The 22,995-nt window shown below is 41.1% G+C and overlaps 1 protein-coding gene across 8 annotated transcripts in view; it reads left to right on the top strand.

The window, feature by feature from the left end:
* MGAT5 (alpha-1,6-mannosylglycoprotein 6-beta-N-acetylglucosaminyltransferase) overlaps positions 1 to 22,995 on the top strand; it is a 389,158-nt gene that overhangs the window by 236,371 nt on the left and 129,792 nt on the right. For 7 of the 8 annotated variants that reach the window (XM_061135082.1, XM_061135078.1, XM_061135080.1 and 4 more), the window contains 5 exons: positions 3,363 to 3,434; positions 6,222 to 6,383; positions 8,597 to 8,766; positions 14,683 to 14,817; positions 21,906 to 22,039. In XM_061135082.1, coding sequence (XP_060991065.1) covers positions 3,363 to 3,434; positions 6,222 to 6,383; positions 8,597 to 8,766; positions 14,683 to 14,817; positions 21,906 to 22,039 — 673 coding nt within the window. The remainder of the gene's footprint in view (positions 1 to 3,362; positions 3,435 to 6,221; positions 6,384 to 8,596; positions 8,767 to 14,682; positions 14,818 to 21,905; positions 22,040 to 22,995) is intronic. The other variant, XM_061135085.1, reaches the window with a different exon arrangement.

Genomic DNA, 22,995 nt, shown 5'->3' with positions numbered 1-22,995 from the left:
CAAAGGTCTAGCCTGACTGGTCTTTTCTCGTTCTATTTCCTCTTCATATTAAAAAAAATTTTTTTTAGTTAAAGGATAATTGCTTTACAGAATTTTGTTATTAACATGAATCAGCCATAGGTATACATATATCCCCTCCCTCTTGAACCTCCCTCCCATCTCCAGCCCCATCCCACCCCTCTACATTGATCCAGAGCCCCTGTTTGAGTTTCCCGAGCCACACAGCAAATTCCCCTGGCTATCATTACATATAGTAATGTAAATTGCCTTGTTACTCTTTCTGTATATCTCACCCTCTCCTCCCCTGACTTTCTATTTTGTAGCCTTGGGCTAGTGCACTAAAAAGATTAGTTCCTGTAGAAGTTTCACCTTCAGATCAAAGGTTATTATAGTCATGGTTCTGCTCCTCTATTGATTGTTGCATGCGTGTTGCCATGAACTCAGATGATTTTCAATTCTTAGACTCACTACAGTGATTTGTGGGAGAATTTAAGGCTGCAGAGTCGCTTCCCTGGCAGAGGGCCTGACAGAGGACTTGCAGGAGTTGGGTAGAGGTGGGGGTAGGCAGTGGGAGGGTCCAGCACCACAGATCTTGTCCCAGAGAGAGCTCTAAGGTTGCAGTTGGAAAATTATAGCCAAGCCAGTAGGTGACCACAGGCAGAAATAGGGCCCTAGGGTTCTGAGAGCCAGAAGAACACTAAGATGACGAGAATGAGTTGAAGCAGAGCTTCTAGATCAGGAAGACAGGGGGCTCTCCCTGGGGTCCAGCTTTCTTAGGTAGGATGGTGTGCTGAGTGGTTAGACTCATTTAGGGAGCCAGGGTAGATTGGACAAAATAGTTAGGGATGAGGAAGTTGAATTACGATCCCTGAACAAGATTTTCCCTGTATTGTCAATGATGTTCTTATTTAGGAAAATGTTGCTCATTTGAGGGCTGTTTTGTTTCAATACGTGGAGTTACTGCCAGTGCTGGCTTTCTTCCAGTCCTGGTAATCCACTGAGGTTTCAGAAAGAAATGTGTTTGTTTGTTTTTCCTCCACTCCCCATGGAGTAATTGATTTATGTATAATTTAATTATTTTGTTAACCAGTTAGCTTATCACAGTGTACAAAAACAGCCACCCTAAAAACCCACTGTCCTCATTCTGTGTCAAGATACTCAGAATGGATTTTTCCTCTATTATGAGTGTGTATGTAATGGTAAGATTTCTTGCTAAATTCAAAATACACTGACTCCATTTCCCATACTGAGATGCCCTTGAAATCTCACATGGTATTATCCAGTGATTTAGAGTAAGAAGAACTGAGATGAATGATCAGTTTCAAAGAGGAATTAAAGTCTTGAGTATTCTGTAGGGAAGTCATATTTTAGAAGATCACCTTGGACTGTATTTTCATCAGAGTAAATTTTGGAAGATTCTTCGAAGGGCGGAGGAGTGAGTGTACTCTCCTTTATCTGATCTCACTAATGTGTCTCCTTTTGCTTGAGTTTCTTTATTCATAGTCGTGTCTCATCTCTCCCTATCATGCTCTTCATGAGGACGTTTTTTATTCTGACATGCCGCTGTTATTTATTTAATATGGGATTGACTATGAATCTGTGCCCTGCTTGCTCACCCTCATGCTTTTGTGTGCAGTGGAAGGTCTCACAGTCAGGTCAGCAATCTATTTGAATCCTTCATGGTATAAATATGCTTTAAAGCACTGTCTTATTGAGTCCATTTACAAAAATTTAATTTGAATTAAATAATTCAGTCCAGCCTAAGCACACAAGGCACGGATGTGTACAGTGCTGCTGGGACCAGCTTCGTGCCCTTGGAGCTTTCTTTTCTGCTGGTTCTTCCTCGTTTTTCTCACTTACAGAGTGTTTTTCCTTTGTGATTTTTGCCTTTCATGGTGATGCTGCTGTGTAAGCGCTCAGTTTTTAGACATAGACATTTCAGGCAAGTTGGTATTTTCTTAGGAGTAAAAACCATTGCAACCTTTCTTATGAGAAGTGCTTTTGAGTCTCTGAAGCCATTCACAAAGCTGGTCAAGCCTAATTTCACTCCACAAAAAGAAAAGAGAATATGATACTTTTCCCATCCAGGAATTCCACCCACCCCCAAACTTAGCTGCCCTCTGCATATTGCTTTCAGATCACTTGCAGCGGCAGAGGGCTTTATGCAAATTGCCCAATTATTTTGGGTTCTAGTCAAAATCACCTTGCTTTATTTCTAGAGTAGTGAAACTGCTTTCTTTGAAAACTTGCCCAGAGCTGGGGGTCTAACCAGCTTGTCTGACTCTGCATTGCTGACCTGAAAGTCTAACCTCACTTACATCCCTGCCTTCTCCATGATCCTCCAAGGATGCCCCCTACCCTCTGGCTCTGTTCATTTTTATGGGTCCACCCGGCCATAGAAACATTATTTTCATTTCCTGTTTATTAGCCATCTTTAATAATCTCATATTAGTGAATGGGTGATATGCTATCTTAGAATTATATGGCCAGTTTGAGCAAAGAGGTCAGACATCAATATCAGTCAGTGCATTCTTCATTTACTAGAAAATGTAAATCTGCCTTAACTTTCTTTGGTACCCTTTTTGAAGTCATTCCTGTAAAATTTGGTACTTCTGCTTTCTCTCCTGCTCTCTAAACTCTGGTGCATTGACAGAACAATCAGTCTTCCACAATGGCTCTCACAAGATTGCTGAAGGATTTTTTTCTTTCCTCATCTCTCTTTCCAACAGGTTTTATCACCCTGTTGCTTGAGATAGTGTGAAGTGAACAGCCACAAAATGAGGGGAAGCCTTGATCCGTTAGCCTTAAACTCTCAGTTGCATTCCTAATTTGGAGATAAATGATGGAGTTCTGTGCCTCAGATGACTTGCTGTTACCTTTCCAGACATGCCAGAGCAAATAACAAATCATTCCTGTCCTTTTGCTAAATAAATGGCACAGAAGCACCTTTGCATTCCTATCCCCTGGCGGCAGTGTTCAAATCTTTTAACTTTCTACCATAAGAGACCCCCTCTCCTTCTGCATAGACGTATGAAGATTAAATGATTAAGGAATTAGTGACTATGAAGTTTTTGAAGGACAGATGTGAAGTGTTATCATATGCTTCTTGGGACCTCGACTGGTTATTGTTGCCTCTGAGAGCAGACCTCTCTGGGTTTCTAGCTAAAAGTGTGGGAGTCTGACTAATAATTAATAATTATTAATAATTATAACCCACTGGAGGATCATGGAGAAGGCAGGGATGTAAGTATTAATAATAACCCACTTTCTGTATACCAGGCACTGTGCTCCAGGCTTGGCACAGACGTTAATTCACTTGCAAATGAACCGCATACTTAGTGTCTCTGGTTCTTGTTTCTCAGGTTGAAAATTGGTGTCCCCATTTACCTTGGAGAGCGAAAAATCCCTACGAAGAAGCTGATCGTAACTCACTGGTAAGTGGTTTTGGAAACCTCTTACCTGGCTTGTGATTTGGGGCTGATGCCAAGTGATACATGTAGAGTCTTCTAGAGATGCCAGTTGTAATTTGAAATAATAGGAAACTGAAGAACTTGTGTCCCCAGCCCTGTGGAAATGTGAGTGACCACGTGACCCCGTTAGCGTTATGATTGTTTATTGAGCAGTTCTCTGAGGGTTCCTAAGTCAATAAGACCTGGTGCCAGACTTGGAGGTGCCCAGTGATCTGGTAATGAAGGTGGTGGTGGTAAATGGTGACCACACCCGTGTCAACACTGAAACACAGGCCCGTGGAAATTGATGAGGAAGGGGCCAGCACAGCCTGCGTGGGTCAGGAGAGATGTAAAGAGAACATGACCTTGGAGTTGAATTTGAAGTGATGAATGGATTTATACCAAGTCAGGGAGAGAAAGATGTCTCTGATGTGAGGTGAAAAGGTGCCCATACAAGAGCCTGGCGTTTTCAGGAGAAGAGCCTGGGACAAGGCCATAGGCGTCTGAAGGAGCTGGAATGAAGAAGAGATGGGAAAGGTAGGTAGGGGCTGTGAAAAGCTTCATATTAAAACTCAAGCCCTTATTCTTTTCCTCAGGGGTCAGCAGACTTTTCTGTGAAAGGCCAGATAGTAAATACTTTCCTCTTTGTAGGCCATAAGGAAGTCTCTGTTATATCTACTCAATTCTGACCTTGTAGCCCAGGGCAGCCCTCATCATATGTAAATGAGTGGGCATGGCTATGTTCTCACAAAACTTTATGTAGAAAAACAGGAAGTGAGGAAGATCATCAAAAAGTAAGGAGAGCATCAAAAAAGCAAGAAAGTTCCAGAAAAACATCTACTTTTGCTTTATTGACTACACCGAAGCCTTTGACTGTGTGGATCACAACAAACTGTGGATAATTCTTAAAGAGATGGGAATATCAGACCACCTGACCTGCCCCCTGAGAAATCTGTATGCAGGTCAAGAAGCAACAGTTAGAACTGGACATGGAACAACAGACTGGTTCCAAATAGGAAAAGGAGTACGTCAAGGCTGTATATTGTCACCCTGCTTATTTAACTTATATGCAGAGTACATCATGTGAAGTACCGGGCTGGATGAAGCACAGGCTGGAACCAGGATTGCCGGGAGAAATAGCAAAAACCTCAGATACGCAGATGACACCACCCTTATGGCAGAAAGCGAAGAACTAAAGAGCCTCTTGATGAAAGTGAAAGAGGAGAGTGAAAAAGTTGGCTTAAAACTCAACATTCAGAAAACTAAGATCATGGTGCTCTGTCTCATCACTTCATGGCAACTAGATGGGGAAACAATGGAAACAGTGACAGACTTCATTTTCTTGGGCTCCAAAATCACTGCAGATGGTGACGGCAGGCATGAAATTAAAAGATGCTTCCTCCTTGGAAGAAAAGATATGACCAACCTAGACAGCATATTAAAAAGCAGAGACACTACTTTACCAACAAAGGTCCATCTAGTCAAAGCTATGGTTTTTCCAGCAGTCATGTATGGATGTGAGAGTTGGACCATAAAGAAGGCTGACAGCCAAACAATTGGTGCTTTTGAACTGTGGTGTTGGAGAAGACTCTTGAGAGTCCCTTGGACAGCAAGGAGATCCAACCAGTCCATCCTAAAGGAAATCAGTCCTGAATATTCATTGGAAGGACTGATGCTGAAGCTGCAACTCCAATACTCTGGCTACTTGATGCGAAGAACCGACTCATTGGAAAAAACCCTGATCCTGGGAAAGATCAAAGGCGGGAGGAAAAGCAGACAACAGAGGATGAGATGATTGGATAGCATCACATGACACGATGGACATGAGTTTGAGTAGGCTCCAGGACTTGGAGCCTGTTGGGCAGGGAAGCCTGGCATGCTGCAGTCCACGGGGTCGCAAAGAGTCGGACCCAACTGAGCAACTGAACTAAGAAAGATTTGGTCAAAGAGCCAGAGTTTACTGAGCCTCGCTTAGACCATGGGATTCTTGGACATAGTTGAATCATGGCATGGTTAGATGAATGTTTAGAATCAATTATGGTGACTGCTGAAAGATGGATTCAGCATGCTTTCTTTAGATTTTATATGAAAAAAATACTAATGTTATTATTTCTCCCTGTTCTCTCAATCACTGGTTATATCCAACTATTGTAGAAAAATACTCTTTCTGACTTTTAAGTTATTCTGGCTTGAATTCGAAATTTTATTCAGTTACAATAGGAAAGTGATACCCCTGGCTTTTAAATTCCTTGTAGAAAATAATAAACTTTTGTTTATTTGGATTGGGACAAGACTAGAGGGCGAGCATGTATTTTCCTACTTTGTGGACAGAATGAGGCTTTGTGGCAACCTCCATAACGGCAGGTAGTCTGTTAAGGATAAACTTCAGTTTTTCCAGGAGTCTGCTCCCCCGAAGTAGATCCAAAGGGCCAATAAATTCAGGTGCAGACAATTTCAAGATGCATCAAGCACATTTCACTGTAAAATACACATTTTGACCTAGCTCAGGGCTTGGCAATGCCTGTGCTGCTTTTCTCCGCTTCTAATTTTTTAATGATGTCCCTTATATAGCAGAGCAGAAGTCAGTGGCCCTTTGCTTCAATTTGCAGCCCCAGGACCTTCAAGCAAAGCTCTTCAGTGAACCAGACTCCCTTTTGAAGCCACATGTTTAATTGACTCTCTCTTTCAAGTTTTCAAACGTCACATCATGAAAACCATTATGCTTTTGGGCTTCTTATCTCCTATTCATTTTTATTAAATTTCTGTTTCTAGGCAGAAATTCGTACAGATGTTAATATTCTCTACAGTATGATGAAAAAGCATGAAGAATTCCGATGGATGAGACTGCGGATCCGGAGAATGGCTGATGCGTGGATCCAAGCAATCAAGTCCTTGGCAATGAAGCAGAATCTTGAGAAGAGAAAGCGGAAGAAAGTGAGTTTCTGATTAATTCACTTCAGCTGAATGCCAGTTTTCTTGAAAATTTGATTTTCATGGAGGCGAGACTAAGAGAAATGTCATGTCCCCAGTGATATTCCCTTGGGGTGAATCCGCAGTGTCTTCTTCCACAGCCATTTTGGGGCTTTCCTTTCCCCAGTTTACAACAATCTTAGCAGGAACTAGCACACGTGTTTCTTCAGTGGAGCCAAGCAGAATATCTGCCTGTAAGATTTTCCTATGTACCATCTGACTCACTCTGAGTAGCATCAGGAAGTTTAATTCTCTTTTCTTTACTCGAATGCAACCTTAAAGAACTTCCTGTTACATCATCATGACAGTTTCACACTCTGGGTATTTGTCAGTTCTGTAACTTGGGCAGCCAGCTGGTGAGTTTCACTGCTGCTCTGTTTGGTGGCGGTTCTGCTTGTGTTCCTGAGACAGAGATACTGTAAATTAAACTTGAGCCAGTTTGTTTTGACGTTCATGAGGAGATGCTTGGGGAACCCCCTGTAATATCCCTGAGCGTGAATCTCTTATACCCTGGGTTTAGTTAAGCTAACATCGCTGTTTTCCTTTCAGACTTCAGTCAGTTGGACCACATTAAAAGCTGCCTTGCTACTCTGAATTTACACCTGGAAACCTATACTGAATGCTGTTCTCACTGTCAGCTAAAACATACTGATATGTATTAAATATGAATCTCATGTGAGCATAATAATTATCTTTCTATATATGAAAAAAAATTATCAAAGACTGCTAGAAGTTTTTCAAAGAACTTGAAAGCCAACTTTAATAGCCTCCCATTTTTCAAGGTGGCACAGTTTGGTAATCAGTAAGAATAATAACTGCAGTGTATTGAAACCCATCAAATATACTTATGTTCATGTTCATGTATAATAATCCACATATTTTTAAAAAAATCTTCCTTTGTCATCATTAGAGAATGCTAAAGAACAAATTTGTTATTTTGAAAACCAGTAAGTAAAAGGAAAGAATCAGATATTTACCAGGTTTTTTTTCCTATGCAGGCTGTCCATGAGGGATAGTTTCTCTTTCTAGAAGTACCAATATTACAGCTAATGAATGCAGAAGGAATGATAGAATGTCATCAATGGCAAGCCATAATGGATTAATGCATCTAGTTAGTGATCATCAGTAGCTGCAAACACCACAAAACAGAAACAACCAGATATTGTTCCTACCACTAGAAGCACACAGCACTACCTATGAAATAGTGTTGCCCCAAAAAATCAAATACAAATTTGATCATGGCTGCAGCTGTAGTTACTGATTTACCATAAACACAAGGGACAGAAAAATCTGTTTTACAGTCAGTAAAATCTAGAGGGTGAAAAACTCTACTGGAAATACAACCCAGTTTCTTTGACAAGTAAATTACAAGCCTTTCCCTCTCCCAGAAAGGAAGATCAGGCAGTTAACCTACAGTTAAAGAAGGCTAAGAGAGGTATGAGAAGTTTATGCACTTTATTTGAATTCTGGCTCAAATAACTGCTCTTGGGCAAAATAAGGGACAATTGAGCAAGTGTATGCACTAACTGGATATTGGATGATACTAAGGAATTAATAGCTGTGTTAGGGGTGACAGTGATATTACAGTTATATTTTTTAAGTGAAAATTTATTTCTTTTAGAAATTCCAGCTGAGATTTTTACAGATGATAGGCTTTCTCGGATTTGTTTCAAGATAAGCTGGAGGGGTTGGAAGAAAGTGAGGGGTGTATATTAAATAAGATCTGTCAGGAGTTAGTCATTGTTGAAGTCAGTAATTGTTAAGTACATCGGAATTGACTATATTGTCATATCTGTTTTTGTTAGTGTTTGAAATTTGTCATGTTAAAAGCTTAAAAATATTCCAGCTGTGGAAAAAAAGCCCAGTATTGTTAAAAGGTATTTTATTGTCCTGGTTGACTCTCCTTTAAACCTGATTTTTCACCTTTGGAAGGCAGGATTATCTTTTCCATAGCCATACGAAATGCAGTACTGACTTTATTTCTCTAAAACAACAATGAGAGATCATTCCTTTCTTTCTGTGTACCTTCTAGAAAAATTATTTACCCCATGTTGAGATTTTGTTAGAATGTAAACATGACTTTGGAATTGGTGGGTGGTTTTTTGGTGGGTTTCTGTGGAATTTCTACTTGATCCAATGAGAATCAGTATGTCCCTCTTTTTTTTTTTTTTTTTCAGGTCCTTGTTCACCTGGGCCTCCTGACTAAGGAATCTGGATTTAAGATTGCAGAGACAGCTTTCAGTGGTGGCCCTCTTGGTGAATTAGTTCAGTGGAGTGATTTAATTACGTCTCTGTACTTACTGGGCCATGACATTAGGATTTCAGCTTCACTGGCAGAGCTCAAGGAGTAAGGAGATTACTTTTCAATTTTAAAATCAGAATACAAAAAAGAAATTGTAAACTCTTAAAGCCCTCTATTAGTGTGTAATTTCTTGTGGAGGAAAATGAAAGTGATAATTCACTAAACAGGAGATAAGAAGATTATTTTCAGGCGCTAAATACATACACTGTGAAAAGGCTAATATGTTTTCATTGTAGCTGCAGGCTCCAGAGGCTTGATAAATGAATGCCAGAAAATTCAAACTAAGGAGCTTATTCTCTGCTGTTACAGGTGCTTCCAACATCTGCAGCACAAAACATTATTGACTTTCCTAATTCCCTGTCTCTTGCTGAAATGCATACCCTTCCCTCCTCAACATCACACTTTCTAAATCTTCAAACAGGGCAGGTTCCTGTTTGTAATTTAATTTGGAGAGGATGAGTTTCTCGAAAGCCCTGATCCAATCCTATTTCAATTAGCCCACTTGCAACTCTGAGTCTGTTAATTCTACCTAGGTCTTTTGGTTTCACTGAAGTGTGCTTCTAGCTTGAGTCCTCCGTTAATCACTTTTAGACTGACACGGCTGGTCAAGCAGAAGTGCTTAGCTCTCCTTCCCTCCTGTTTGGATAACTGCCCATTGAGACTCTCTACCCAGCAGCCAAGTTAGCATGAAGCAATATGTCAACTGTTCCAAAAGAAAACACTTGAAGGGACATTCTAGAGATGGAAGAGGTAAGACAGCATATGTCCCACCTTGCTCCTACTTTGTTGTCCAGTGAGGTCACTGTGTTAGGTCCAAGGTCCACACAGGATTAGAGGCAGTATTGAGATGAAAAAGCAGTATTATCAATAAAACCATGTCAGCTCTCATTTGTTAAGTGACTTCCATATGCTAAAACCATGATCCGGGCTTTAGTTACAGCAGTAAATATCAACAGTTATGATATTGATGGTGAAAATATCATGTCACCAGTTATGACAGCTGTAATACTGATGGTGCCCATTTAGAACTGACATTCGTTGAAACTCTTCTATGCACCGGGTAGTAAGCGCTTCACATGTTATATTTTATTTAGTCCTTAGTGCAAGCCTGGAAGTAGGTACTGTTGCGTTCTGCATTTTAAAGATGAGGAAACTGGGGTTCAAACCAAAAATGGGTTCTTCAAGATCCTATTGAAGGTATGTGGGAGAGCCAGGATTTGAGCCCTCTGTCTCTCTGACCTCAAAGCCTCTGCTCTTGACCATGGAACCACAGTGCTCCTTTCAAAGCTCAAGAAACCTGAGGTCTTTCTGAGCCCTTCACCACTCTTTAATAGCTGCCTGCCATTGCCTCTGCCCTGCTTTCTAAAAAAACACATTGGAGACACAGCCTCTGAAGTGGGTGTATTCATACATTGCACTGTCATTCCTTCACCTCCTCCTTTGGGCTGGTTTTTGGTATGGGACTTAGAGATGATCAGCCTGTGGTCAAGGAGATGCAAACCTTTTGATAATTACAACTAATGCATTGTATAATAGTGACTCTAATTGCAATGTGATTAGTACTACTTGAGGTGAGGATGATAAGCACAGGGAGTGGAGAAACTGTGAATATTGCTCACCACTGGGTATTGAGCACCTAGAACAGCAGGTACTCATAACTGTTTACTGAACAAATAAGTGAAGAGATCAATGGAAGAGGGAGTGGTGAAGAAATGGAGCACTATGGGTGCTCTGGGGATCGGTACTCCCTAGGGAGGCCCAAAAAGCCATATTAGGGATCTACTAGGCAGAGACTTCATTCGCTGGTCAAGAAGATCATGGAGGTCTTTAAGCCCTGGTGTCAAAGCCAGATGTGTTTATTAATTTTGGAGCAGTGGTTCCCACACATGCCTGCACATTAGAATCACCTAGGGATCTTTTTCGGAGAAGGCAACGACAACCCACTCCAGTACTCTTGCCTGGAAAATCCCATGGACAGAGGAGCCTGGTAGGCTGCAGTCCATGGGGTCGCTGAGAGTCAAACACAACTGAGCAACTTCATTTTCACTTTTCACTTTCATGCATTGGAGAAAGTAATGGCAACCCACTCCAGTGTTCTTGCCTGGAGAATCCCAGGGATGGGGTACCTGGTGGGCTGTCGTCTATGGGGTTGCACAGAGTCGGACACGACTGAAGTGACTTAGCAGCAGCAGCAGGGATCTTTTTAGACTCCCCCAGCCCAGACCATATCCCAGACTAATTAAATGAAAGCTTTTGGGGGTAAGACTCAGGCATAAGTCTCTGTTGATGCTCCCAGGTATAGCACAGGGATCGTCTTTTGTTAATCAAGTTTCATGGGCCCACAGCGACACCCATTGTTTGTATATTATCTATGACTGCTTTCCTTCTACAAGAGCAGAGTTAAATAGCTGTGACAGAGAATATGTGGCCTGTGAAGATGAAAATATTTACTACCTGGCCCTTTACAGAAAAAACTTTCAAATTCTTGGGAAGATATTGGTTCTTTCAGAAACCCAGTGGAAAAAAAGGGTACCTAGAGCAGTGTCATTGTGGAGCTGTAGGCAGAGGCCTGTTGATGACTCTTGTCCTTTGGAGTAGGGTGTCCATAGTCTGGTTAAGGACTATTATGGGATGTGAGCAGAGATAAATAGATAAATGACCAATTTCTGGGCAGATGGCAGTATGGTTAGCAGTTATATACCTCACCATGTGAAGCTCACCTACAATCAAGTATGTTGTCTCTGAGTGCAAGGGTGGGTTTAAATAGATGATTAGGTTTATGTTAGTGGATGGATGGAAGGATAATTAAAAAGTATAAACCATAGTGTCAGTTCTTAAATACAGTCTAGTCAGAAGGAAAAAATAGACATAAGAGAAAAAATTAGCAAACAGTACAGGGCAGTATTTTGTTGTTGTTCAGTAGCTCAGTCATGTCTGACTCTTTGTGACCACATGGACTGCAGCACGCCAGGCTTCCTTGCCCTTTACCATCTCCTGGAGCTTGCTCAAACTCATGTCCATTGAGTCGATGATGCCATCCAACTATCTCATCCTCTGTCGTCCCATTCTCCTTCTGCTTTCAGTCTTTCCCTGCCTCAGGGTCTTTTCCAGAGAGTCATCTCTTCACATCAGGTAGCCAGAGTATATATTGGAGTTGCAACTTCAGCATCAGTCCTTCCAATGAATATTCAGGACTGATTTCCTTTAGGATGGACTGGTTGGATCTCCTTGCTGTCCAAGGGACTCTCAAGAGTCTTCTCCAACACCACAGTTCAAAAGAATCAATTGTTTGTCAGTCTTCTTTATGGTCCAACTCTCACATCCATACATAACTGCTGGAAAAACCATAGCTTTGACTAGATGGACCTTTGTTGGTAAAGTGGTGTCTCTGCTTTTTAATATGCTGTCTAGGTTGGTCATAGCTTTTCTTCCAAGGAGGAAGCATCTTTTAATTTCATGGCTGCCGTCACCATCTGCAGTGATTTTGGAGCCCAAGAAAATGAAGTCTGTCACTGTTTCCATTGTTTCCCCATCTAGTTGCCATGAAGTGATGAGACGGAGCACCATGATCTTAGTTTTCTGAATGTTGAGTTTTAAGCCAAGTTTTTCACTCTTCTCTTTCACTTTCATCTTTAGTTCTTCTTCGCTTTCTGCCATAAGGGTGGTGTCATCTGTGTATCTGAGGTTATTGATATTTCTCACAACAATTTTGATTCCAGCTTGTGCTTCATCCAGCCCAGAATTTTGCATGATGTAGTCTGTATATATGTTAAATAAGCAGGGTGACAGTATGCAGCCTTGACATGCTCCTTTCCCAATTTGGAACCAGTCCATTGTTCCATGTCCAGTTCTAACTGTTGCTTCTTGACCTGCATACAGATTTCTCAGGAGGCAGGTAAGGTAATCTGATATTCCCATCTCTTGAATTTTCCACAGTTTGTTGTGATCCACAAAGGCTTTAGCATAGTCGGTGAGGCAGAAATAGATGTTTTTCTGGAATTATCTTGCTTTTTCTGTGATCCAGCAGATGTTCGCAATTTGACCTCTGATTCCTCTGCCTTTTCTAAATCCAGCTTGTACATCTGGAAGTTCTTGGCTCACATACTATTGAAGCCCAGCTTGGAGGATTTTCAGTATCACTTTACTAGCGTGTGAGATGAGGGCAATTTGCAGTAGTTTGAGCATTCTTTGCCATTACACTTCTTTGGGATTGGAATGAAAACTGACCTTTTCCAGTCCTGTAGCCACTGCTGAGTTTTCCAAATTTGCTGACATATTGAATGCAGCACTTTCACAGCATCATCTTTTAGGATTTGAAATAGCTCAGCTGGAATTCCATCACCACCACTAGCTTTGTTCGTAGTGATGCTTTCTAAGGCCCACTTGACTTCTCACTCCAAGATGTCTGGGTCTAGGTGAGTGACCACACCATTGTGGTTATCTGGGTCGTGAAGATCGTTTTGTATAGTTCTTCTGTGTATTCTTGCCACCTCTTCTTAATATCTTCTGCTTCTGTTAGGTCCATACCATTTCTGTCCTTTATTGTGCCCATCTTTGCATGAAATGTTCCCTTGGGATCTCTAATTTTCTTGACGAGATCTCTAGTCTTTCCCATTTTATTGTTTTCCTGTATTCCTTTGCATTGTTCACTTAGGAAGGCTTTCTTATCTCTCCTTGCTATTCTTTGGAACTCTGCATTCAGATGGGTATATCTTTTCTTTTCTCCTTGCCTTTCACTTCTCTTCTTTTTCTCAGCTATTTGTAAGTCCTCCTCAGACAACCACTTTTCCTTTTTGCATTTCTTTTTCTTGGGGATGGTTTTGATCACTGTCTCCTGTACAGTGTTACAAACCTCCGTCCACAGTTCTTCAGGCACTCTGTTTATCAGATCTAATCCTTTGGATGTATTTGTCACTTCCACTGTATAATTGTAAAAGATTTGATTTAGGTCATACCTGAATGGTCTAGTGGTTTTCCCTACTTTCTTCAATTTAAGTTTGTATTTGACAACAAGGAGTTCATGATCTGAGCCACAGTCAGCTCCCGGTCTTATTTTTGCTGACTATATAGAGCTTCTCCATCTTTTGCTGCAAAGAATATAATCAGTATGATATAGATATTGAACATCTGTTGATGTTCATGTGTAGAATCATCTCTCGTTTTGTTGAAAGAAGGTGTTTGCTATGATAGTGCATTCTCTTGGCCAAAGTATTTTCTGTACAGAGCAGTATAGAAAGAAGTTTGTGCTGTAAAGGCTTGTATTGAAATGGAAGGAGGTCAGTAAGGGCTGTATAATAAGAACAGACTCTGGGAGAAACTGATAGGTACTAAGTATCCAGTATATGTACTTTCCTCTCAATACTTATTTCAACTACCTAAAGAATTCCTGAGAGGTTTCTGTCTTACCATCTTCTCCATATCTAATCCTTTATGTTCTGTTTTTGATGAGGAAAGATTCAGAGAAGTTAACTTCCTAAGATCTCATGGCTGCTAGATTGGAGAGTATGATTTATGTTGTCTGGAATATATGTGGCCTTGGCTTAGGAAAGATCCACCAAGGTCACCAGGTGATTCTAATGTGCAGGCATTTTTGGGAACCATTGCTCCATGTTGCTTCCACGGTTATCTGTTTAAATAACACATCTGGCCCTTTCACCAATGCTTAAAGATCTGCATAATCTTCTTGACCAGCAAATTAAATAGAGATATACTGAGACCCAGATCTTCTTTGGTTTCTAAGGCTGTATTTGTATACCACCATTTGTTTTTGCAAGACTCAGAATTGAGGCTTTGGATGGACCTGATGACTGAGCAGAATTTGGATAGGCAGCTGACTGGAAACAGCCATGTCATTCTCCCTGATAAGGATTCTTGGGATGTTTCTTAGCCTATTAAAGTTGTTAAGTGTAGTGCTTGTAGTAAATTGCTTTTCTTTTTTTCTTCTTTCTGTTCTTTCTCTAGAATAATGAAGAAGGTTGTTGGAAACCGATCTGGCTGCCCAACTGTAGGAGATCGAATCGTTGAGCTCATTTATATTGATATTGTAGGACTCGCTCAATTCAAGAAAACTCTTGGACCATCCTGGGTTCATTACCAGTAAGTGCTCCATATTGTTCTTAAGTTTTTAGAGCTTGTTATTTTGTTAACAAGAGTTACATGGTTGCCAGTAGAAAAGGCTTATCGAATATTATCTTTTGAACTGTGTAGAGTGTTTCTCATTCCTAATTGAAATTCAGATTCTCCATGGTGTCTTTTGACTTTCAAGTACTCTTCATTAGTTTCACTGATTTAAGAGTCGAAACCAAATGTCCAGCCTTCTTTTTTCCTCCCCTAACACTTAGCTTGCGTCTCTGTCTGCATACACTAATCTCATCCGTTTAGTCAAATAAAAATTTTGATAAAATGTGGACAGTGTCATTTCTTGTGTTCTTTAGATTTGAGATGACGACTCATTTCTCTGTCCCTTTCCTCCATCAGTATTGTTATTATTCTTGGAAGAAAAAGCTGGGTGTAGCTTGTCTAAATGCTAGAGTCTTATACTTTTAAAGATGAGCCTCATGCTTAGTATGACCTGAGTTCAGTGTTACTCTGTGCACAGTTTTTATTATTTAGTAGAAGATCTCACTATTTCCTTATTTGTGGGTTTGAGACCATGACTTAATATTTGAAACAGTTTTACATGGTACACGAGCCTGACACTAAATAACATTTAATTGTATAATGAAGTTTATTAATTTTTCAGTTTCCTTACAATCTTTCTAAGAGAGGCTTAGTTTGATGCTACTGTATCTGAGATACTACTTTTTTTTAATTGGAGGATAATTGCTTTACAATATTATGTTGGTTTATGCCATACAACAACGTGAATTAGCCATAAGTATATGCATATCCCCCTCGACACTACTTTTAACACTTGCATGGGAATAGCAGTAAGTCTCAGTGTTCAGCAGGCAAAATAAAGTATCCAGTTTGACTTTAATAATTCTTATTAATGAAGAATAATAGGAGAATTGATCAGAATGGTGGAGTAGGAGAATGTGGAACTTGTCTCCTGCTACATACCCATCCAGAATACATCTAAACATGGAACAGTTCTCATTGAAAACTAACTGAAGCTTGCAGAAAGAGTCCTGTATGACCAGGACTGTAAGAAAGACCCACATGTAATCGGGGAAGAAGGAAGAAAAAGCGATCAGGCAGGGATCCCTGGGAGGGCACTCTGGAAAAGGGACGCTGCCCTGGGAAGTGGTGAGAGCCAGACTGGGGCCCTGAGCCGTGGGGTCCTACCCAGGAGAGATGAACCCCCTTGTTACGTTGGTGGACCACCAGCACTAAGAGGAGAGCTGTGGGAAGCTTAGACCCTGCTTGTGAGGAGCACATGTGCCCGGGCTTGCCCATGAGGCAGGGCAGAGAGAATGAACAGAGGCTTCCTGCAGCTGCCTCGGTGTGTGCCAGCCCTAGCTGACTAAATGCTCCAGCCCCGCTTACTCCACATCACAGCATGGCCCTGGATCCAGGGTGGCCACGATGAGAGGGAGAACAGTGGGACACAGAGGCGACCTGGTCCCAGGATGGAACCTGAGTGGGCGGCAGTGGCTATTGTTGAAGCTTACTCAAACAGTGCATTAGAAGCAGCCCAGATCTCTGACGGCAGCTCACCCTAAATGCCTGGGCACACAGGCTCCACCTGCCAGCGATGCCGCAAATAGTCAGAGGAGATTGGGGGCGACGAAAGGCAGTCTGTGAGGGGCAGAAGGTACTTGGATCCAAGACTACATCTCAGTAGAGGAAGGGAAACGGTGGCTGGTGCCCACACAGAGAGCATGTCAGAGACAGCTCGGATCTCTGTGGTTGGCTGACAAGCTGAGAGCCTGCACCCTCTGCCCTTGCTTCAGCACTCTGCACTCTGGGCTGAGGGTCCCAGTGCTGGGACAGGGGAAAGCACAGACTTAACAGGAACAGATGAGACTTCCTGGTGGTCCAGTGGTAAAGAATCCATCTTGCAAGGCAAGGGACATGCATTCAGTCCTTGGTCAGGGAACTAAGATCCCACAGGCTGCAGAGTAACTAAGCCTGCACGCTACAACTGCTGAGCCCATGAGATGCAACTAGAGAGTCCACGTACCACATCGGAAGATGTCGAATGATGCAGCGAAGATCCTGTGTGCTGCATCTACGTCCCCATGAGGCCAAATAGATAGGAACAGAGCCAGCATGAGCTGCAATCTCAGGACTTCTGCTCTAGAACCTTAGGATCAGATCACCTCTCATAGGAAGGTGATGGCCGCCTAGCCCAGAGGAAGCCCCACCTCCCGCCCAACTTCAGCTCTAGCCCCTCCATCTCCAGTACCCCCCATAGCAAGGCGATAGCTGCCAGCATTCCAGGAGGAAGGGCGACTTGAATCCACATCAAATCCAGCTGCCGTAAGGTGAATGCCACAATAAATTGAGTCCCACAGGGTTTTTTTTTTTTTTTTTTTTGGTGGGTGGTTTCCTAGTGCATATAAAAGTTTTGTTTACCCTATACTCTAAGTGTGCAACACCATTATGTGTAAAAAAAAAAATGTACATACTTAATTTTAAAAATACCTTCACAGTTATGAAATGCACAGTGTGAGAATATAGTCAGTAATATGGTAACAGATGGTAATTAGACTTATCGTGATGATCATTTTGTAATGTACAGAAATATGGAATCACTAAGTTGCACACCAGAAACTGGCATAGTGTTATAGGTCAATTATACTTCAAAGATGCAGGCAAACTCATGGAAAAAGAGGTCAGGTTTGTGGTTATAATAAGTGTGGAGTGGGGGAGGAGGAGTTGGGGAATAGTAGTCAAAAGGTATAAACTTGCAGTTGTGAGATAAGTAAGGGATGTAATATACAATGTGATAAATATTATTAACACTGCTGTGTTACTTAGGAACGCTGTTAAGAGATCAGGCCCCAGGAGTTCTTATCACAAGGAAAATAAATTTTATTTTGTATCTCTACAATGATGGTTGTTTCCTAAGCTTGTGGTATCCATTACACATTGTATATAAGTCAAATCATTATGCTATACACTTGAAACATTCTGTGCTGTGTGTCAATTATTTTTCAATAAAACTGGAAAGGGAAAGCAAACTCTTTTAAATAGGTTATTGCTAAAAATTGCTAACCAACATCTGACAGTGCAGGGTTGCCACAAACCTTTAATTTGTATTTAAAAATTGAAAAAAGAATGAGTATCTGCAAAATGCAAAAAGTGAAGCACCATAAAATGAGGTGTCCCTGTAGTTTCTTAAAAAAAAAAACAAAACAAAATATAAATCTGGGTTTGGTCCAGAATGGCAGTTTGTTGTTTTCTTTTCAAATCTTCATGAATCACAGACCACCATAAATGTTCTCTGTTATATGGGAGTAGCCATCTTTATCCTTGGTTAATAGGCCTTATAAGTGAATAAAGTTTTTTTTCTTTTTAGCAACAGCATTAAAAACAAGAAAGACAGAGCTCTTTTTCTCTGGCTTTCGCGAGTGGCAGGCATCTGATGAACATGCCAAAGGAACTGGCCTTTTTGAGAGTCCCTGGACTCACATATTCTCATCATTAAGAAAGACTGTCTGGATGGAAATATATTCTCGGTGGTAGCATTTAGGTCAATTAAAAAGGCTGATTTTATTATTAAAATGGTCACTGCTGATGGGTATTTGATTCTTGTTGGATGAAAAGGCACTATCTCAGAGGGGATTTCATGGGAGAGTGTAATGTTTATCCCTCCATTCTTTAATAAATCATCTGTGTCAGTGATATTAGCTGGCAGGAGGTCTGTTAGGACTTAGCGTTGGTGTCTTTGAGGTGTGATATATCTGAGATTCTCATCCAAAGGCCAACCAGGTTCTCTAGAAAGTTTCTTGCCTATTCCTTTTCCTTTTAAAGATTATAAATTAGTGGTGCTCCCTGTATTCATCATGGGTAATGGAAGATGATAGGGAATTCTGTTAAATGTAAAGTTTATCATTTGATGCTTTGTTTAGGCACAAACTTATGAATCCTGTTGATCTTGAAAAAATATAAATTCTGTCCAATTTATGTAGGGACCCAGGGTGTGCTGCAGTTCATGGGGTCGCAAAGAGTTGGACACAACTAAGCGACTGAATTGAACTGAGGGCATTCAATTAAACATGTATTGAATACCTACATGTGACTGGTGTCCTGCTAGGTACTGCGAAACTCATATCTGTTTTGCTTCATGTGAAGCCTTTGCTGGGCATTGAGGACACACAGGAAAGTGAGATGCTAATAGTCCAAGATACACTGTTTCATATCAAACTCCAAATTAGAAAGTAGGTCCTGGCAAGGAGGTTGTGAGTATCCAATCTTGTAATAGTGGGGCTTAGCACAGAGAGAATGTTCCAGGAATCATTTGGCATTGCTGCAGCCATCCCTGTTAGGAAGCCAGCTGCCTCGGGCAGTGAGGCAAATATCTTTTAAAGTCATCAGTCTGTTCCTGACACTCCAGACACACAAAAGGCATTAGAGGAACAGCATAAATATTAACAACACAAACTCAATTCCAAAACACACAGATATAGAAAGTGATTGAAGAGGGAAAACTATAATGTTCAGCCTCCCCTGTCATAGACAGTGATCAGTCTCTTGCCTCTGGTTTGTAAAACAAACCAAGATCAGCTCAAAAAGAAAAGAAAAAGGACAATTCCCAGATCAAAGCTTTGAGTATGTAGAACTACAAGTGTAGAGACATCCCATCATCATTCATTCTGTACTCTTCCACTGAGTAGAAGCCAGCATCACGTAGCACACATTTAGACCCCGTATAAAAGTCCAGGATTTCAAGTGTGAGGCTCCTGCCAGGCGTCTTTACTCATCAGGGTTTGTTTTAATTATCCAAATATAAAATAACTCCAGCAAAACTCTAAGTTAAAAATAGAATCACAAGCTAGAGAGTGTTAGAGTCCATTACAAACAAGTGTAGGCAGCCAAAGCCTTCAAGGCAAAGGTTCCTGTGAGGAGGGTGGCTGGTTTCTCCCTGCCGCGCCTGCTCAGAGCGCTGTCACCTTTGACTCCCAGTTCTGTTCGTCTCCCGGGAGCTGAACCTTCCCCAATTCCACAAGTCAGTGTGTGTCCTCCGCCTTCCTGTAGTGACCTTCTACAGAGCTGCCATCATCCCAGCTCTTTTCTTTTCTTTCTTTTTACTGAAGTATAGTTGATTTACAATGCGGTGTTTGTTTCAAGTGTACAACAGAGTGATCCAGTTACACGTACATATAAATTCTATCATTAGCTTGATCCCTTGTTCCTTGAGAGCCATATGGGGACCTGGAAGACGGACACTGTTTCTGTGGTCAGCTTGCATTTTACTTTGTAGTCACGGCCCACCCACCTTCCACCTTTCCTTCCCTCTTTCTTTTCTTCCTTGTCTAGACAGATGATGCTGATGCGAAAGTCATCACACTAAAATGACAACTTAATATTGCTCTTCCTGGAAAATTCAGTCTGGTGTTTTTGCATTCTTTTTTTCTGCATCATTGACGTAATACTGACTGAAAGATGGACTTCCTACTACTGGGGGAAGGAAGAAAGAAACTGAATCAAATATTTGAAAGTTATTGTCATCATCTCATTCTAAAATGTGGGCTCTGATCCCTCTTTACTGTTATGCTTATTGGTCTAGTAAGGGCCATTCAGAATTGTTATTAATACATAATAATAGTGCTGAAATAATAATAGATACAGAAAACAGCGCTGTTTTCATTGGCCAGTCATGAGTTAAATTTACATCAGTGTCTTGAAAATCAGTGATGATATAAATGTAACCAAAATCAATAAATTCTGTTTTAGTATTGATTCCTTTCTTCTGATTGATCATTCTTTATGTACTCCAAAGCAATGATCAGAAGGCTTTATCTGTAAAGAGCCAGGTAATAAATAATTCAGTCTTTGCTTGGCCATGTGGTCTCCATTTTAGCTACCAAACTTTACTGTTACTCTAGGTGATCAACCATAGACATACAGAAACAACTAGGCTTGGCTAGTTCAAATAAAACTTCATTTTTGAACACTGAGAGTTGAATTTCATGTAACTTTCACATCACAAAATATTCTCCCTTTTTGAACCATTTAAAAATGTAAAGACCATTCTTAGCTGAAAGACCACACAGAAGCAGGCAATAGACTGGGTTTGGTTGGTGCTGTTGTAAGGCTTTGGTGAAATAACCAAATGAAACATCTTCAGTTTCAAGTCATTTTGAGCTCTGGGAGAAAACAAGAATGTCCTGCTACTATCAAATACATACAAATCACAACTGCCTACTGAGTGATGTTCTAAGCTTTACCAAAAATCTTATACTCTAGTCAATTGATGAAAATCTTGAATAATTGTTGAAGGAGAGCAAGCTTTGTGCTCTGAGCAGAATAAGACCTCTGTCTCAGTGGGCCTGGGCTGCCGTACCAAATCCTGGGTGACTTATAAATAGTAGATATGTATTGCTCACATACTGGGGAGACTGAAAGTCTGAGATCAGGATGCCAGCATGGTCAGGTGAGGTGGCAGACTTCATATTGTTTCTTCATACTGTGGAAGGGGCTCTGGAGTTCTGTGGAATCACTTATATGAGGGCACTAATCCTATTTATGAGGGCTCCACCCTCATGAGCTTATCATTTCCCCAAAGCCCCACCTCCTAATACCATCTCCTTAGGATTTCAGTATATGAATTGCTGGGGCAGGGTAGGGAAAGGTGGGGGGCTGGTGGTGGGTGATGGAGATAAGCATTCATATCATAGTAACCTCTAAAAATGTTAATTCTTTTCTTCTTCTACAGTTGTTCATTAATAGTCAACACTGTGTGCTCGGCCCTGGCTAGGGGCACAGCAGTGACCATGGCCTTCTACAGTTCTAGCTTTAGGGAACTTTTTATTTCACTGATATTTGAGCATTTTCTGTGATTAGTCAACTTGTCCAAAGCAGATTGTATGAGCTGTGCATTGGCTCTGGCTCAAAAGTCACACCTGGGGATGTTTACTAGACAAGCTAGTGTAAGACCTCTCGATTCCTGCCCAGTGGCATTTCTTAAAGAATTTGTCCATCTTTGGTAGTTCCTGAGAGAAAGGGTAGAGCTTTTGGTCGTCTGACTTTGGTGTCACAGTTGTTATTTTGCTCATGGCATCTTTTATCTTCAGGTGCATGCTCCGAATCCTGGACTCATTTGGCACAGAGCCAGAGTTCAACCATGCCAACTATGCCCAGTTGAAAGGCCACAAGACTCCCTGGGGCAAGTGGAATCTGAACCCACAGCAGTTTTACACTATGTTCCGTGAGTAGTCCTGTCTCAGCTCTGCTTTCCAGAATCCCATCAGAGACAAAGGGGAGAAGAAATGAGGCTACTGTGTGTTGTCATTTGTGATTCCTGGGGTCTTTAGCTGTAGAAATGTGTGTTGTGGAACCTTTTTCTTGAGAATAACTGGATTTTTTTAAACTAGAATTGAAAGGCTGCATGAACATTTTGTGAAAAGCCTTGCAAATATTCTGGAGAAAAATGTTCAATATTAAAGTATCACTGGAAACCACTTGGGAAAGACTTTCAGTGATCTTTGATTGACAGACACTAAACATGCTTCCTGCCTCACAGACCCTGTTTAGGTCCACTTGATGATTCAGAAGGAATGAGATCTTCCATGTCTATACATTTTTCCAAATACTGTAATGGAACCTTCATTATTTTAGGCATCAAACTTTATAAAGAAAAAGCCAGCCTTTTCAAGATGGAATGATTAAAAAATCTGTTTCATACCCTACTGACTTCTTAAACCCTGGGCTCAGGATGAAATCTTACCCTCTCTTGCCCATGTGGTGTCTTGTTGCCAACAGCAGTGATTCTTTTGCAAAGTCATGTAACGCACAGACTAAAAGACGATGAACTCACTGGCCCCAGCTGTAGCCTCTCAGAGTTTTTTTATTTGTGTTTCTTGCCCACACTGACCATTTCTCGCTGCTGCCATTGGTCTACCTGCCTGCAGTTTGATTTCATTTACAATTAGTTGAGGACTGTGAAGCCAGATGCCAAGTCTGATAGTATTCATGCCAGAGATAAATCTATTGTTCAGACCTTGATAATTCCCCTTGATGAGGTGAATGCCTGTTCTGGAAATGACCATTCCCCCAAGTTAAACAGTTCATTTGTACAGTCAGAGTGCAGATTTCTGTTTTCCTAAATTCTTGGAGTAATTTTAATCCAGAGCTTTCCATCCTAGAATTACTATCTGAAAGCTA

The sequence above is a fragment of the Dama dama genome, chromosome 33, assembly GCF_033118175.1.
Source record: "Dama dama isolate Ldn47 chromosome 33, ASM3311817v1, whole genome shotgun sequence".
Taxonomy (NCBI): Eukaryota; Metazoa; Chordata; class Mammalia; order Artiodactyla; family Cervidae; genus Dama; species Dama dama.
Note: the sequence above shows the minus strand (reverse complement) of the source record. Positions and strands in the feature narration are given on the sequence as shown.